This window comes from Caenorhabditis remanei, chromosome X (assembly GCF_010183535.1).
Source record: "Caenorhabditis remanei strain PX506 chromosome X, whole genome shotgun sequence".
Classification (NCBI taxonomy): domain Eukaryota; kingdom Metazoa; phylum Nematoda; class Chromadorea; order Rhabditida; family Rhabditidae; genus Caenorhabditis; species Caenorhabditis remanei.
The window spans coordinates 9403696-9417074 of NC_071333.1; the positions used below are offsets into that span (position 1 = coordinate 9403696).

A 13379-nucleotide genomic window follows, 5' to 3' on the forward strand; every position below is an offset into this window, starting at 1 on the left:
GCTCTTTTTTCTGCTTTTAGTGAAAGTGCTCTTGGCCCAGTTGCAATGGGAAACGGCGGAAAAAATGAAACGAAAAACACTCTCCGTATTCTGGATGAAATAAGACACTTGTTGTTTCCAGGGTGATATGGTCAGAAGGTTTATTCATCGTAAAAATGAATTTCGAAAAAAAAAGAAACGTTCCAAATATACATAGAAACATTAGTGGAGCTTTTTTGTTATTTTAACTCTGGAATCAGGTTAGAACTAGACTAGCAAGCAAAATAACATGAGAAAAGAACCATTTTAATATTTGGTCGGATAATTTAGAGGCGGTGATTGGAATGGTCCGGTACCGTAATGATAATGTCCATTTGCCATTGGATATGCAAACGACATCTGCAAAATTAAACTAAATGACGTGAGAAAAAGCGAAAATAAACAAACATTCGAAACTGAAGAAGAGCTTCCGAATTTCAACAATTCTTTTCGTTGGTTCTTGTCTTTCCGGCGGTTACACAACCATATTCCCATCCAACAAATTACAGTCATAATGACAACTAGAGAAAATATGCAAATGAGTGCGACAGCCCATCCATATTTTTCTTGCCTGAAAATAAATTTTTTGTAGTTGCTCACGAGAAATTAACTTACCATTCAGTATTGGTACAACATCCGCTGGCACAACAACCAATATCTCTGTAGCATCGTTCGGTCACAGTATTCGAAGAATCGACGATTGAGTACACACAATCATAGAATGAAGGGTCGATGGCTAAAATGAACTTTTTTTTGAATCCCATGCCAGAACTTACGGTTTACTCTCTTCTCAAAAAAGACAAGTCGAGGTGCTTCAATGGCATCCGAAAGAAGTTTCTCGATGATTCGAAGAGAGGTTATGTTTTTTGGCTCTGTAAAAAGATAAGAATTCCGGAATTGAGACTAATGCTTTGTTTGTTTGAGATTATTTTCTTGCTATTCTGAAAGCAGAGAAGTGAGAGAAATCAGGATTCTGTATCATAAACAGTTTATGATTTCCAAAAGAGGAAGTACAATAAATAGTGAAAAAGAGTCAGAATTGACGTTTATTGTAAGGTGACAGAGTAATTATATGATTTCCACAATCAAATTGTTGGTTTCTTTTAAAAGTGGAATGCCTACTTAAAAACTGCATTAAAATTTTTTAGCCAGAAACTAAATTATTTAAATTGACATTGAACAGTAAAATAGAAATATGAAAGTTATGGTATCTTTCGGCGAATGTTTTCTGATTAGGAATCTATAAACCTACAGTGAAAAAGTGTTTTTATGAAACATGGAAAAATCTAATAACAATGTAGTACTTTCCAACAAAACAACTTACCAGTATCGGGAGAATCCCAACGGTTGCGCAGGCCAATAGTACTCATTGCCTATGGTGCATCGACGTGTGTATGACAATAACTCTTCTCACAAATTCAGAATTGCCAGACAGACGTTGGGGCGTGTACGGAAAAAGCTAGACGCCCGCGACTGGCGCAATCAATAGAACTGGCGCAATCAATCCGAGCCACCGGAATGGAGCTCATGCTTTCGCGGCTGGAGCCTGCGCCTTTTTCGTTTGTGTCGTCATACACCGGTCTCTCGGGCGCCCGAATGTATGCAAAGCGCCAGGGATTGCTTGTGTCTCTGTGTGAACAGCGAAATAATATGGTTTTTTGGCCCAGTCTCGGCCGCTAAGCTTGATAATCGAGACGGCTAACTGGCCGTCAAAAAATGCAAATAGCTGGTAGGCACACCTGCCGCCAAAGGGACTCTGTTTCTTACTTGTGTTGACTTTCACGTCATTCAATAAGCATTAATAGGCAAAACGTGGAAAGTCTAGTTACTCTATATTTTTTCTTGTGGCAACTTGTATTCAGGTGCACTGTTGAAAGCGTAATTCACATTCAGTCATAAGAAAATCAATTTATTAGCGAAAACGAAATAAGAAGGACATAAGCTCTTTAGACAATAATTCTGACACAGAAAATAAGGAACACGAGCTTTGAGATGTTTGGGTGAAACCGGTCTGACAATGCAGTAAAAGTAATTAAGCTCGGTGAATTGAAAACAACATTTCAAGATCTCTGGGGAAGACAAACAATGAAAAATGAATAAATATAAGAAATGGGAGTGAAAGACCCGTAGAACAATTATAAATTAATAGAGCTCAGAAAAATGAAGTTGTGGCAAAAATAGGAAGTACCCGAAAAGAAATTGGAGCAAAAATATCAAAAATGAAACAAATTAACTACTTGTAGTAGAACGTATCCTGATCGGTGTAGTCATCAGAAGTTGGATAATTTCGATGATTTTGAACTTCCAACGTTCGGTAGCCACCATTATATATTGAGTTGTTATTCCTTTGTTGTGTCCAATACGGGTGTACTGTACTATTGTCATATACATTTGACATTTCGTCGAACCCTGAAATTCAGAATATTTAAAAACATTTCACGTGAAACAGATTGATAACTCACGTCTCTCTGCTCGAATCAAATTGTTTCTGTCCATTGTAGCTGCATGGAACTTCGTTGGGATAGGCTGTTTGAACATTGAATTTTGAAGAAGAAGCGGTTTTGATGAGTGCATCGTTCTGTCACTAGACCAATCATTTTCCTGAGGAGCAGCTGGAGGGGGCATTCTTGGTGGTGGTGGTGGTTTCAAAATTTGACTTGATGTTGATTCTTGGTTCTTTTTCAGCCAGATGATAGCCAAAACTACGACAAAAATGAATAGACTGACAACCACAACCAGAAGAACCAGGAAGCTATCAGATTTGAATGGGAAGGTAAAATCATATGAAGATAAAACTTTGAGTTCCGCAGATTTATACACGATTTGTCCCTGAGCACTTGTTACAACACAAATGTATTTTCCAGCGTGATGATAATCAACTTTGTGAATTGTCAGACGGTTGGTGTATACATTATCCATATCTTCCAGTGGTACCGTAGATTCAGTTTGAATGTGATCTAAAACCAACAGATCCATTCCATTGGCATGAATCACAGTTGCATTTGGATCCTTCCGGCGGATGGAAATAGGATCCGAAATTTCTTTCAGCCATTTGATCATTGTATTTTCACTTGATTTTACTTTGCATTGGAATTGAGCAGTGTGTCCAGCATAGACACTTATGTTGTATGGCTGGTCAATTACTGGTTCCATCGCAGTTTCTTGATACTCAGTAGCATCTGTAGTTGGTGGGTCAAAGAAGTCTCCAACAGTGACGTCAAAAGCGAATGACAATGATCCCAATGAGTTTTCCACAACACATCGGTATACTCCACTGTGAGAACTGTCTACTGGCTCAACACCAATTGATGAGACGTGTTTATGTGTTTCTGAAAAATTGTCGAATTTTAGAATTTCACAACTTCCGTCACAAGTTACTCACTCTCACTTATTTCCATCTCATTCTGATACCATCGAATCTCAGGCAATGGGTTTCCTTGGGCCGGACAACGCAACTCAAGTTTTCCTCCCGTGTTGATCTTGATAGGAGATCGCCATTCGGAGTTCATGTCAATCAACCAACTTGGACTGGCCGCTGCAAAAAGTTAACTGGTTTTGCAAGAAAATGGAAAGTTTATAACAGAAAAACTATTCTGTTGAATTTAAATTAAAGCAAATCACAAAATAATTCCTCACTTGTATTGGAAAGAACTAAATAATCTTTGACGGAAGTTCCTTTGTCGTTCTGATCATGAACATGTACAATGAATTCCATGGTTTTGTGTCCAAATCCGTTGGTTGCCTGACATTGGTACCTTCCACTATCCTCAAACTTGACGGACTTCATCTTCAACTCTTTCCCATCTTTTGACAACTTGTACTGACTGTCCCAGTCGAGCTGTAAAATAAATGGACTTCATTATAATTCTGGCAGTCGCTTTTGAAAAACGTATTGAATGATTGATTATGTTTTGGTAGGTTCCCTAGAGACTGTGACACACTGAAGTCCATAATCTAGTGTATGTTAGTAGTACATCCGTTTTTGAAACTCTTTCATTTTCCCCTCTCGGGCTGATTCAATCGCTGCCCAAGTGTGGCACCCACTGCCGCACTCCATCACACTCGGCATTACAAACGACAATGATGGATGACCTTGCCACATACTAACATATATCTAAAATGAGTGAGGTAGAAGTACTACCTAACAGGATGAAAATGGTGGCGGAGGACTGGCGGAGGTGTATATTTGGTAGGCGAAGATCAGTGAGAGATAAATTGTTATTTGATGTGCGTACCTGTTCTCCATTCTTGGACCATTGGATCATAGTGTTATCTTTCTCTGTGGCAATGATTGGGCATACCAGTTTGAATTGTTTCTGACCCAGCGGGATCCGAAATTTGGTCTCCACATTGCGCATACGTGGGGGCACTGAAAATAGAGACTGTTGATGATGATGATGGTATGATAGTAACAAATAAATCCCCCGCAGTGAAAATTGAGGTGTATTTTCAATTCCATTGTGTCATATTGCTACCTGCTGTCTCTCAGTGTGCCTTTTTCCTCATCTCAGATGGCCCCTTCAATTCCTATCGTTCTATTCTCTCACCCTCCATTAGCACTCTTACCCCTCTATTGTTTCTTCTTTCTTCACAATGTCTCGAGAGAGAGTTCATAATTAATAAGCGAGAAGTGCACAGGTGTCTTACGAGCTGAGACCAAGTCGCAGTGTTGAATTACATTATTACAACCGTTTGACTTTGCCGACTTGCCTACGAGAGTATCCTATATCGTTTCTTTGTCCTGTCTAAAAACGGACGGCAGGTGATGTTCATGATTGACGTGTACTGTATTATCTACAGTGTTGCGTTGTCTTCCTTCCCGTCCACCAATTTCATGTTATGTATTTTGCCTATAGTCGTATACACCCAAAAATAAAATTTCACAACTATTGAATGTACATCGAAAGTTTCAAAAGAGTGTACCAACTGAAATTGTATGCTTGAGGGCATTTCAATTCAAAAATAAATGTATATGCATGGGTGGATATTAACACTGGAGAGTACTAAACCTACATGTGGTAGGAGGAAACGCATTCTCTTTCCGATATATCTATGTTTATCTCACTTATTTGTTTGGATTGTATTTTAGAGAAAAAGGGGATATAGAGAAGCGAGATGGTGTTGAGCTCACTTGAAATGTGCAATGGACACGTGAATGGTAAACATTCAAAAGGGACACAATGCAGCTGCTCGCGCACGCGGGAGAATCCTAAAGTAATGAAAAGGCAGCTAATTGCCAGGAAAGCTCACGTAATTTGAGATGTAACTCCTTAGAAAAGGCTCCCTCTTCCTTCAGCATAAATTTATTCTAGATTTGAAAATTGAGACTGCAATTAGTAAGATGTTGAAATGGAATGCTAATGAAGATCCCGAAAATCGACCGGAAACACTAAACCCCTCTCTTTTCTTAAGACTAAATCAAGGACTGGTGGAAGATTGAGATGGATCGGTTGATACTAATCGGATGAATTTCAAATCTTGTTATACGCAGAAAAGGAACTATAGGAACGATTGAGATTTCAAAAGAACTTGAACAAAAATTTTAAAACTTCCTACATTCAAAATGCGAACCCCTCACTCCCATTCATGCCATTTGTGATGCTTTTCTTCACGAAACGAATTGCCAATTAGAAGAAGCCGCGCAAATCTTTTAATAATATTCTGTCGCGTCTGCCATTCACACACCCAAACCTATATACAAAACGCGGCACACGCACTTAGCGAATTAACCGTGTGCTCGTGTTCCTACTTGATTCAAATTTGTAATTAAGTGTCGTCGAAAGAATAAAACGACAGACGGAGGGAAACGAATCTTGCTCTTCCTTTTTCCCTTTTTACAAATGTTCCCTTCTGTTTCCATTATGTGCAACAAGAACAATAGGTGAGCATGTATGTTTGGCAGCTGCTAAAGAGTGCTATTCCAAGTGAGAAAAGTGGCGCAATTGCAGTCACTAGGGTTACGTAACTATGGCTCGTTGGTTGTATAGTATGCTTTTGTATTACACTCCAATTACCTATGCCTTCTCTTATTCCACTCCTCAAATACATCTCTTGAGTATGGACTATTGAGTATGACTAGCAGATCGTATATCATTATTGGAATGGGGGGATTTCCTTTCCTACCAATTATTATTTTCTATCCATGAGATGTGTTCTACAGTTAGATAATAACGGCAAGGTGAACGACATATCGTATCTCTCCACATTCTTTATCAGAAATGCGTATCAAATGGTGTCTACTTGGGAAACAAAAGAATGGGGAGACAGCGGAAACCGGGAGGCGAGATAGGAAGAAAGAACGGAAATTCTAATCTTGTCAACCAATCGGAAATATGGAATATGAATTATAAATTATGCAATGACAAGAACATGTCTCATTTAAATTCACTTTTACACCCTCCAAACCAACTGAGCAGAGAAGACGGACTCTATCCTTCTTTGGGATTCAAAGTGTCAATCAAAAATGCTTGACTTGACTTTCTTTTTCGTTTTGCCCGTTTTGGTTGTGACTTTCGAAACACCAGTTCCAACGACATACGGACCATCTTCTCAGGAATTAGGGCTCATCGAAAAACAAGCGAAAAACTGTGCATATGGCAAATTAGCTCTTGACATGCCAGAGGGTCAAGAATGCGCGCGCGTAATCTACGTTTTCAACATCACTCCACACTAATTGAATTCAACGATTTTCGTGCAGTTTACTTACTTCCACGGGCGGCCTCCACAACATGCGGTCGAATGATTGCTGAGTTGACCATTGTGATGATCAACAGGAATACTGCACCCATTTTGGAAATATCTGCAACAAAATAAAATTCAGAAAGAAACTGGGTTAGCGTAAATCTTTCTATAAAAACATTAGAAGTTCAAAGAAAAAATGAAAATTGAGAAATTGAGAAACTAATGATGCTAGCTAGTTTTGGTTTTGAGTTTTAATTTCAGTTTTAGTTTACTTTAACACCTTGTTAATCGCTTTATCTTGCATTTTCCCCGTCGAGAAGATGATAAATACGATAAGAAAAAGTTGAAAATATTGAGGTCTTAATGGAGAAAAAACAAATATAGACTTAAATTTTGCAGTTCTAGCATGAAAATACTCACCAATCATGTTTTCAGTTATCAGGAGCTATCAGCAGATATAATTAGCGTTCATTTAAACCACTTCCGGAATTTTACGGTTAATTCAAAAAGGAACACGCCGCAAAACACGCAAAATGATTTATAGCCTAGACGACTTGGCGAAATTTTGATTTACGATGTGCGTACATCTGCGGAGGAGAGTGGGTGGGGCCTAGTGGTGTGGTTAGGGCGATGGTCGAGATAGTGTTAGAAGAAGAGAGGCGCAGACACTGGACAGCCCGCACTGGCAGTTAATGAAGATGGCCAGGCTCTCGGTAGTCAACGGGAAGGAGATACACGGTGAGTTTCTTGCCGTGTACGGGAAGACGAGTAGAACACAGGAAAGATTGGAATCTTGTGAGTGACAGACGTTGTAGGTTTTCCGGATTAGGATGTCCCACGAGAACAGTAGAAACAGGTGGTCCCTTCAGTAAATTGACTCTAATCGTAGACAATGAGGTGTTACCATAAGCCACATGGATAAAGCTAATGAGGGTTGATGAGTAAATCTACATTTAGTCTTCTCTGATGGGTGTCACCGGTTTTTGTAAAATCTTTTTATTGTAATAAAGAATCAGAGTAATATTATTCTTTTAATCAAGCGGTGTCATTTTGGAATCAAATGAAGTAGTTTTTGACAAGTTTCAATAGATAGTATTAATGTGAAGTTCTTTCCACCTTAAGATCCGGAAAATCTAAATAATAATCAATAACTAGTGTATTTCTAGTCAACTAGCTAATAATGTTGAGGAGGTCAGTCTGAAGACACATGTTAACAAAACTGTAATCCAAATAGACAACTTAAGCCGACGTGTAAATACAGCCACCGTCGTGTAGAGGGAGTAAGAAAGTGAGCAAGCAAGATACCAAGACAATACCAATAAGGATATAGAGATGTAAATACAGTTGTTTATAAGAGGATGGGAGATTCATAGAAATACAGGGTGTTTAGAGGGAAAAACGGAAAAAGAAGATATAGAAGCGATGAAAGTGTCAAGATAATCCGGAAATTCAGTGTGATCATTCAAAAACTCAATGTGCTCAATCATTCACAAATGACAGCTTGAGGTTGTAACATTATTGATGGCTCTTCTCCTTTTTATTTTTGCGTGTTTTCATTTGTCTGGTGTTGCAAATTGCACAATAAACACACATATTATCATAACATCCTCTCTAGTTTCCGTAAATACGCTACTTCAGAAATTAAGAGGTCATATCGAAGTTGAACTCGGCTAATGTCCACAATGCATATTATCCCGCATGACAGGTAGCTGTTAAAAGCTTGTTGTCTTATACCACAACCGTAAACAGAGTGTCGAAGAGGTTTGCTCTTCGCTGCTCGAATAACACAAGTGCTCACTCATCCATCTAGTGATACAACCTGGAGAACACACCTCAAGAACCTACCCCTTCTATGTACTTCAACGCCGGTTTCAAGTGATACTAGATACCATCGGACAGCGAAAAAGTGGAATCACATTGCATTCAGAGGTATTGTTTTGGGTAGACCTCGTAAAACAATAGAACAAAAGTAGTGGTAGTTTTTGTGTAAATGAGTGAGCTTATAGCAATTGTTACGAGTTTTGTGAAGAGAGAAGTGTGCAAATGAGAGTCGACGAGTTTGAAGTAAAAAGAATAGAGTGTTGGGTGAAAAACAGGAAATATACATAAGGTGCTAAAAGGGTTGTGCCGAAAGAAAACGGAAGAGCTCCCGCGGCGGTGTCGGTCGTCCGGTCCGTTATGAATAATGCACTAATTGCTGAGTCAGGTGAAGAAGAGCACCATATGTGAAGCGGTGTCGAGGGGAACAATATAGAAGCAACAGATGGGGAGATAACTAGTAGTTAGAAAGAAGGGAAGAAAACATAACAAAAATAAATGCAGCAAGAATGTTTTGGTATACGGTTGAAGTGTTAGAGAGAAGGGTGTAGTTGCTGACTTCTAACTCTCAGAAGAAATGAAATTGAATCAAATTGAATTTGTCGTTGAGAAACTCGATATGTGGAAATCTTATACTTTTTGCAACATATCAGAAAAGAGTAGATCTTAGAAATAAAACATTACATTTGTTGTGAAATTACTCAGAAATACAATCAGAAAACACATTTATATATTTCTAATTTCTCAATCATAAATGTTTCAACTGCGCCCATTTTCAGTTTTCAAATTCCTATCCACTTCTAAAAGTAATTTCAAACTCCACAAAAAAAATTCAGTTTTAAGATAATTCATAGCTAACACTGCATTATGAGGCCTTTATACTTCTTCAGACAATTCAATGAATTGATGAAATCCTTTTTTTTTCCATATTTCGAAATACATAGAAGAGGTAGGAACTAATAATCTGAAAACTCGTTTTGCTCAACATTTCATTTTCCCAACAAAAAGAAATCTACTAATAAGCCGATGCAAAATGCTTTTGGCACTTCACCGTAAACAAATCGTAGAAGGGACCAGTCGAAGACTTCTTGCCAATTCATTCAACAACTTGATGAAAGTTAAGAATGCATGCGAGTTTTGACGCCAAAGCTTACGAAAAACTAAATTTGTTTTTGCTCTCACCACTTCTATACAGAAAAATGAAATTTTCAGGAGAAACTTTATTAGTATTAGTTTTGAAAAAAGTTGACAGGTGAAAATGAAAGCTGAAGCTAAGAAAATTGGAAGAGATAGAGGGTGTGGAGAGTAACAGGATTGAATATTAAACGAGCAGAGGACTTGTGACACTTTTGACATTGATGATGATGAGTATGACTGGCTGCGATTAGTTATCTCGAGCGAGCTTCTCATAATTTAATGTGCGCCAAGCAACGGTCAGGTGCAACCGGGTGGTGGACAGCAGTCAGGCTATAGAGAACATAGTGTAATGAGCCAAGATAGTGTTTCAAGAGAATGAATATGATAAAAATGTAAGCAATAGGTGGTTCGGGCTGAACGTGTCCAGTGTGTATATATTTTTTAGAGTGATTGCAAGAACGTTTAAAAAAATTTCCTCCCAGGTACTGAAAATTATAACAATTTCTTTAAAAAAAGCATAATTTGTTTAATTCAGCCTTTATTTCCAGTTCTTGATCCATTACTTTGTCAACTTTACAATGATCGATTTTTATTCCAGTTCAGCACAATTTTTACCGTGGTTTGAACTTGATTACTTCGAGAACATTTTAGTCTAACCTTTACATTAATAATCCGATTTTCTCACCTTTCGCGTGATCATCCATTCAAAACTACTCTTTTTGACATCACCAATGTAGTTCAAAATTTTATCATTGAATTTTTTTCCTTTCCACCCACAAAACCTTTGATAAGAAAGTGATAAAAATGGATGCGCATTGTTTAGTTATGCGTGCCGGCGCAATTATCTTCTGACTTTTGAAAAAATGACAAAATACATTCGAGTCAAAGAAACATATTGTGGATGTATCAGTGTCCAGGTAGGTACTTTTCTTATCCTCATTTTTTCCAATTTTTTTTCAGTATTTTGCCATAATAGCAAGCTGTGTAACACTGGTATTTCAACTGACGTTTTCAATATTTTTCATTATTTATGGTCAATTATGGGGTCTTATTCCAATGGCTATAACTATTGGCAGTCATTTATTCTTTATGTTCACATTGCACCAGTTCAGCTCACCAATGAGTATGACGATTTATAGCGGCATTGAAGTAATGCCTGTAAAATATGTAATTTCCAAATACCTCCATTTTGTTCAGATCGCATTCGCGTTTACCATACTTGGATTTTCAGTATGGATTTTATCATGGGTACTTGATCCGAAAGTATCTTTTGTTTACGAATTTTGCTTAGACAAGTTGCAATACACAAGTTGCTATGGCGGTGAGTAAAATCGGGTTACTCAGTGAATCTAGAAAAAATTAATTTTTAGTTTTGTTTTCAAGTTTGATTTTAAATTGAATATCCAAGAACTCAATGTATAGGAATATAGGTTCAGCATACTCCGGCACTAGTCAAAGTTACAGATGTGAATAAATATAGAAAAAATACAAAAAAAAATTTTGAGCCGTTTAACAAATTTATGTTCAAAAACAATTTAATTACACTTTTATTACGGACCCTTTAAATAACTTCAAATAAACTTTTGAAACTTGTTTTAGAAGTTTTCAACTACTATAATGACTATTCAGACTGAATTTCAAGTATTATAACTTGATGTGGTGTTAACAAACACGTTTATCGAATTTCGTATTTTTATTGCAAACTGGTAGTATGTTCCTTCTAAATAAAAGCAACACTTGACTTAAAAACCTTTCCCAATAATATTTGTAGTAAGCGTGCATTTCAAAGGTTCGAGATATTATGAAACTAGAAATGCAAGCTACAGATCTTTGTACAATATCCTGTTCAAAAAAATTTGCATAACTCCTTGACAGGCGTCCAACTTGTTTCTCTCATTTGGGGATGTCTCTTTGTGATATTTTTCTTCGCAAGTGTTCTACTGATGCCAGTATTCCGGAACACATGGCGAAACATCAAAGTCACCCGAAAATCATCATCTGTGTACATAGACGAGTAAGCAACAAAAATGACATTTCAAACATCATAAAAAATGATTTTTCATTCATTCAGTGATAACAGGCCGAGTGCAGCAGTGCAACCAATTTTCAATATCAACTCAGGGCCTTCACCTCCTTCACAAGTACCTCAACAGTTTGTTCTACCACCACAACTGTTTCAACAACTTCCGGAGTCACAACATCAACAACCACAAATACATCTACAACAGCAATCACAACAACAACAACAAATTCCTCAACGACCACAACAACTCTATCCAGGACTACAGAACATAATGACTCCATCGGGTGTAATTCATTTAAATCTCTATACTATTCAACTTCCGAATGGAAATAATACATATGTAACTTCTTCTCCTATTATTGACCAACTGAGTACAGATTGCTTTGATAGCATTTCTCAAACAGGTCAAACCATACAGGAAAGATTATAGTTTGACTTTTTATCAATTGAATGAATTTTCGATTATTTTTTCCAATGAACTTGATCTGTGATCATTGCAGCATACTTATCAACAAAAAGCTATACGGGCTATCTTGAAACAACAACGGCTGCATTTGAAAACATGGTTCTTTCCTCAGAAACGGTCTTTTGGAATATGGAATGGTCGTTTTTTATCAATATCTGAGTGTATTTTGAGCAAAAATTAGCAAGTTTTTACGAATTCACTTTCGAAATTGCAAAGGTTTCGGAATCTGTTTTCTCTGATTTTCCCTTGTAGCTTTTTCTCGAGAAAGTTTTTCCGTATAATATTCGGAAAACCAAAAATGCTTCAATAAAAATGATTATTGCCTCCAAAGTATTTAAAGGAGGACTGAAGTCATATTTTTTATTTCAGATTCTGATACTTCAGACAATTCTGAGCAACTTTCATCATTGGAGGATATGCTAAAAATTGCTCTGAACATCTTAAATTTACGTTTTCCCGGCTGAAAAATAATTTTGTACGAAAGGACTACACGGAGGCATAAATTCGCGTGGGAAAACTCTTCCACCTAGGCTCCTTTTGAGCCGGGAAAAGTGAATTTAGGGCGTTTAGAGCGATTTTTAGTACATGCTCCAACGATGAAAGTTGTTCAGAATTTTCTGAAGTATCAGAATCTGAAATAAAAAATATGACTTCAGTCCTCCATTAAAATTTTCAGAAAAGTACCAGATGAACGGTTGAAAAAGCACGTGAACAACAGATACATTTGGTAAGTTTCAGTACAGTTTTATTCCGATCATATGAAATAGTATTTCAGGAGTGATGAACACGATCGCAGGATATGTCTTGAACGTATTGGTGATCTCTCTTCATGGATGCCTCTGGAAATGTCCCAATCATTGAAAACACATATCCAAAATTCAATCGAAAAAAAGAAGAAGAACAACTTGTTAGTCTCTTCCTAGATTACTCAGGAATGAAAATTTACTATTTCAGAAGATTCAGAGGATAGATCACTATGGAATGATGTATGCATTGTGCTTAATTTATTCAGGCGCAAGGTCCTACGCAACATTAATCCCGTCTGATGATAGTTCTCAAACCAAAACAGGATCAGTCATCCGCTTAAAAGAATTCAGGGAAGTTATGAAGCCCGTGGTTATTGAGTTCGACACAGTTAAAAATCCAAAGTTGATAGACGCACACGCTAAACGAAATTAAAAACGATGAGAATCAAGAGAGACAAGCTACTGAAGACAGAGTGAGTTTTCTCAATGT

At 37.4% G+C, this 13379-nt stretch overlaps 3 protein-coding genes across 3 annotated transcripts; 1 reads left to right on the top strand and 2 right to left on the bottom strand.

Moving 5' to 3' along the window:
* Positions 1-285: 285 nt before the first annotated feature.
* On the bottom strand, positions 286-1388 carry GCK72_023835 (uncharacterized protein; the record flags this gene model as incomplete). Its single annotated transcript, XM_053735580.1, has 4 exons — positions 286-378; positions 427-589; positions 634-754; positions 1343-1388. 4 exons carry the CDS (start codon positions 1386-1388, stop codon positions 286-288), a joined length of 423 nt encoding a protein of 140 aa, XP_053579146.1.
* Positions 1389-2251: 863 nt separating this feature from the next.
* GCK72_023836 (uncharacterized protein) lies at positions 2252-6806 on the bottom strand (the record flags this gene model as incomplete). Its single annotated transcript, XM_003109433.2, has 6 exons — positions 2252-2427; positions 2481-3347; positions 3401-3553; positions 3655-3856; positions 4254-4387; positions 6725-6806. 6 exons carry the CDS (start codon positions 6804-6806, stop codon positions 2252-2254), a joined length of 1614 nt encoding a protein of 537 aa, XP_003109481.1.
* A 4791-nt stretch (positions 6807-11597) lies between these two features.
* GCK72_023837 (uncharacterized protein) lies at positions 11598-13066 on the top strand (the record flags this gene model as incomplete). Its single annotated transcript, XM_053735581.1, has 4 exons — positions 11598-11668; positions 11726-12017; positions 12800-12870; positions 12919-13066. 4 exons carry the CDS (start codon positions 11598-11600, stop codon positions 13064-13066), a joined length of 582 nt encoding a protein of 193 aa, XP_053579147.1.
* Between the last annotated feature and the right edge of the window lie 313 nt (positions 13067-13379).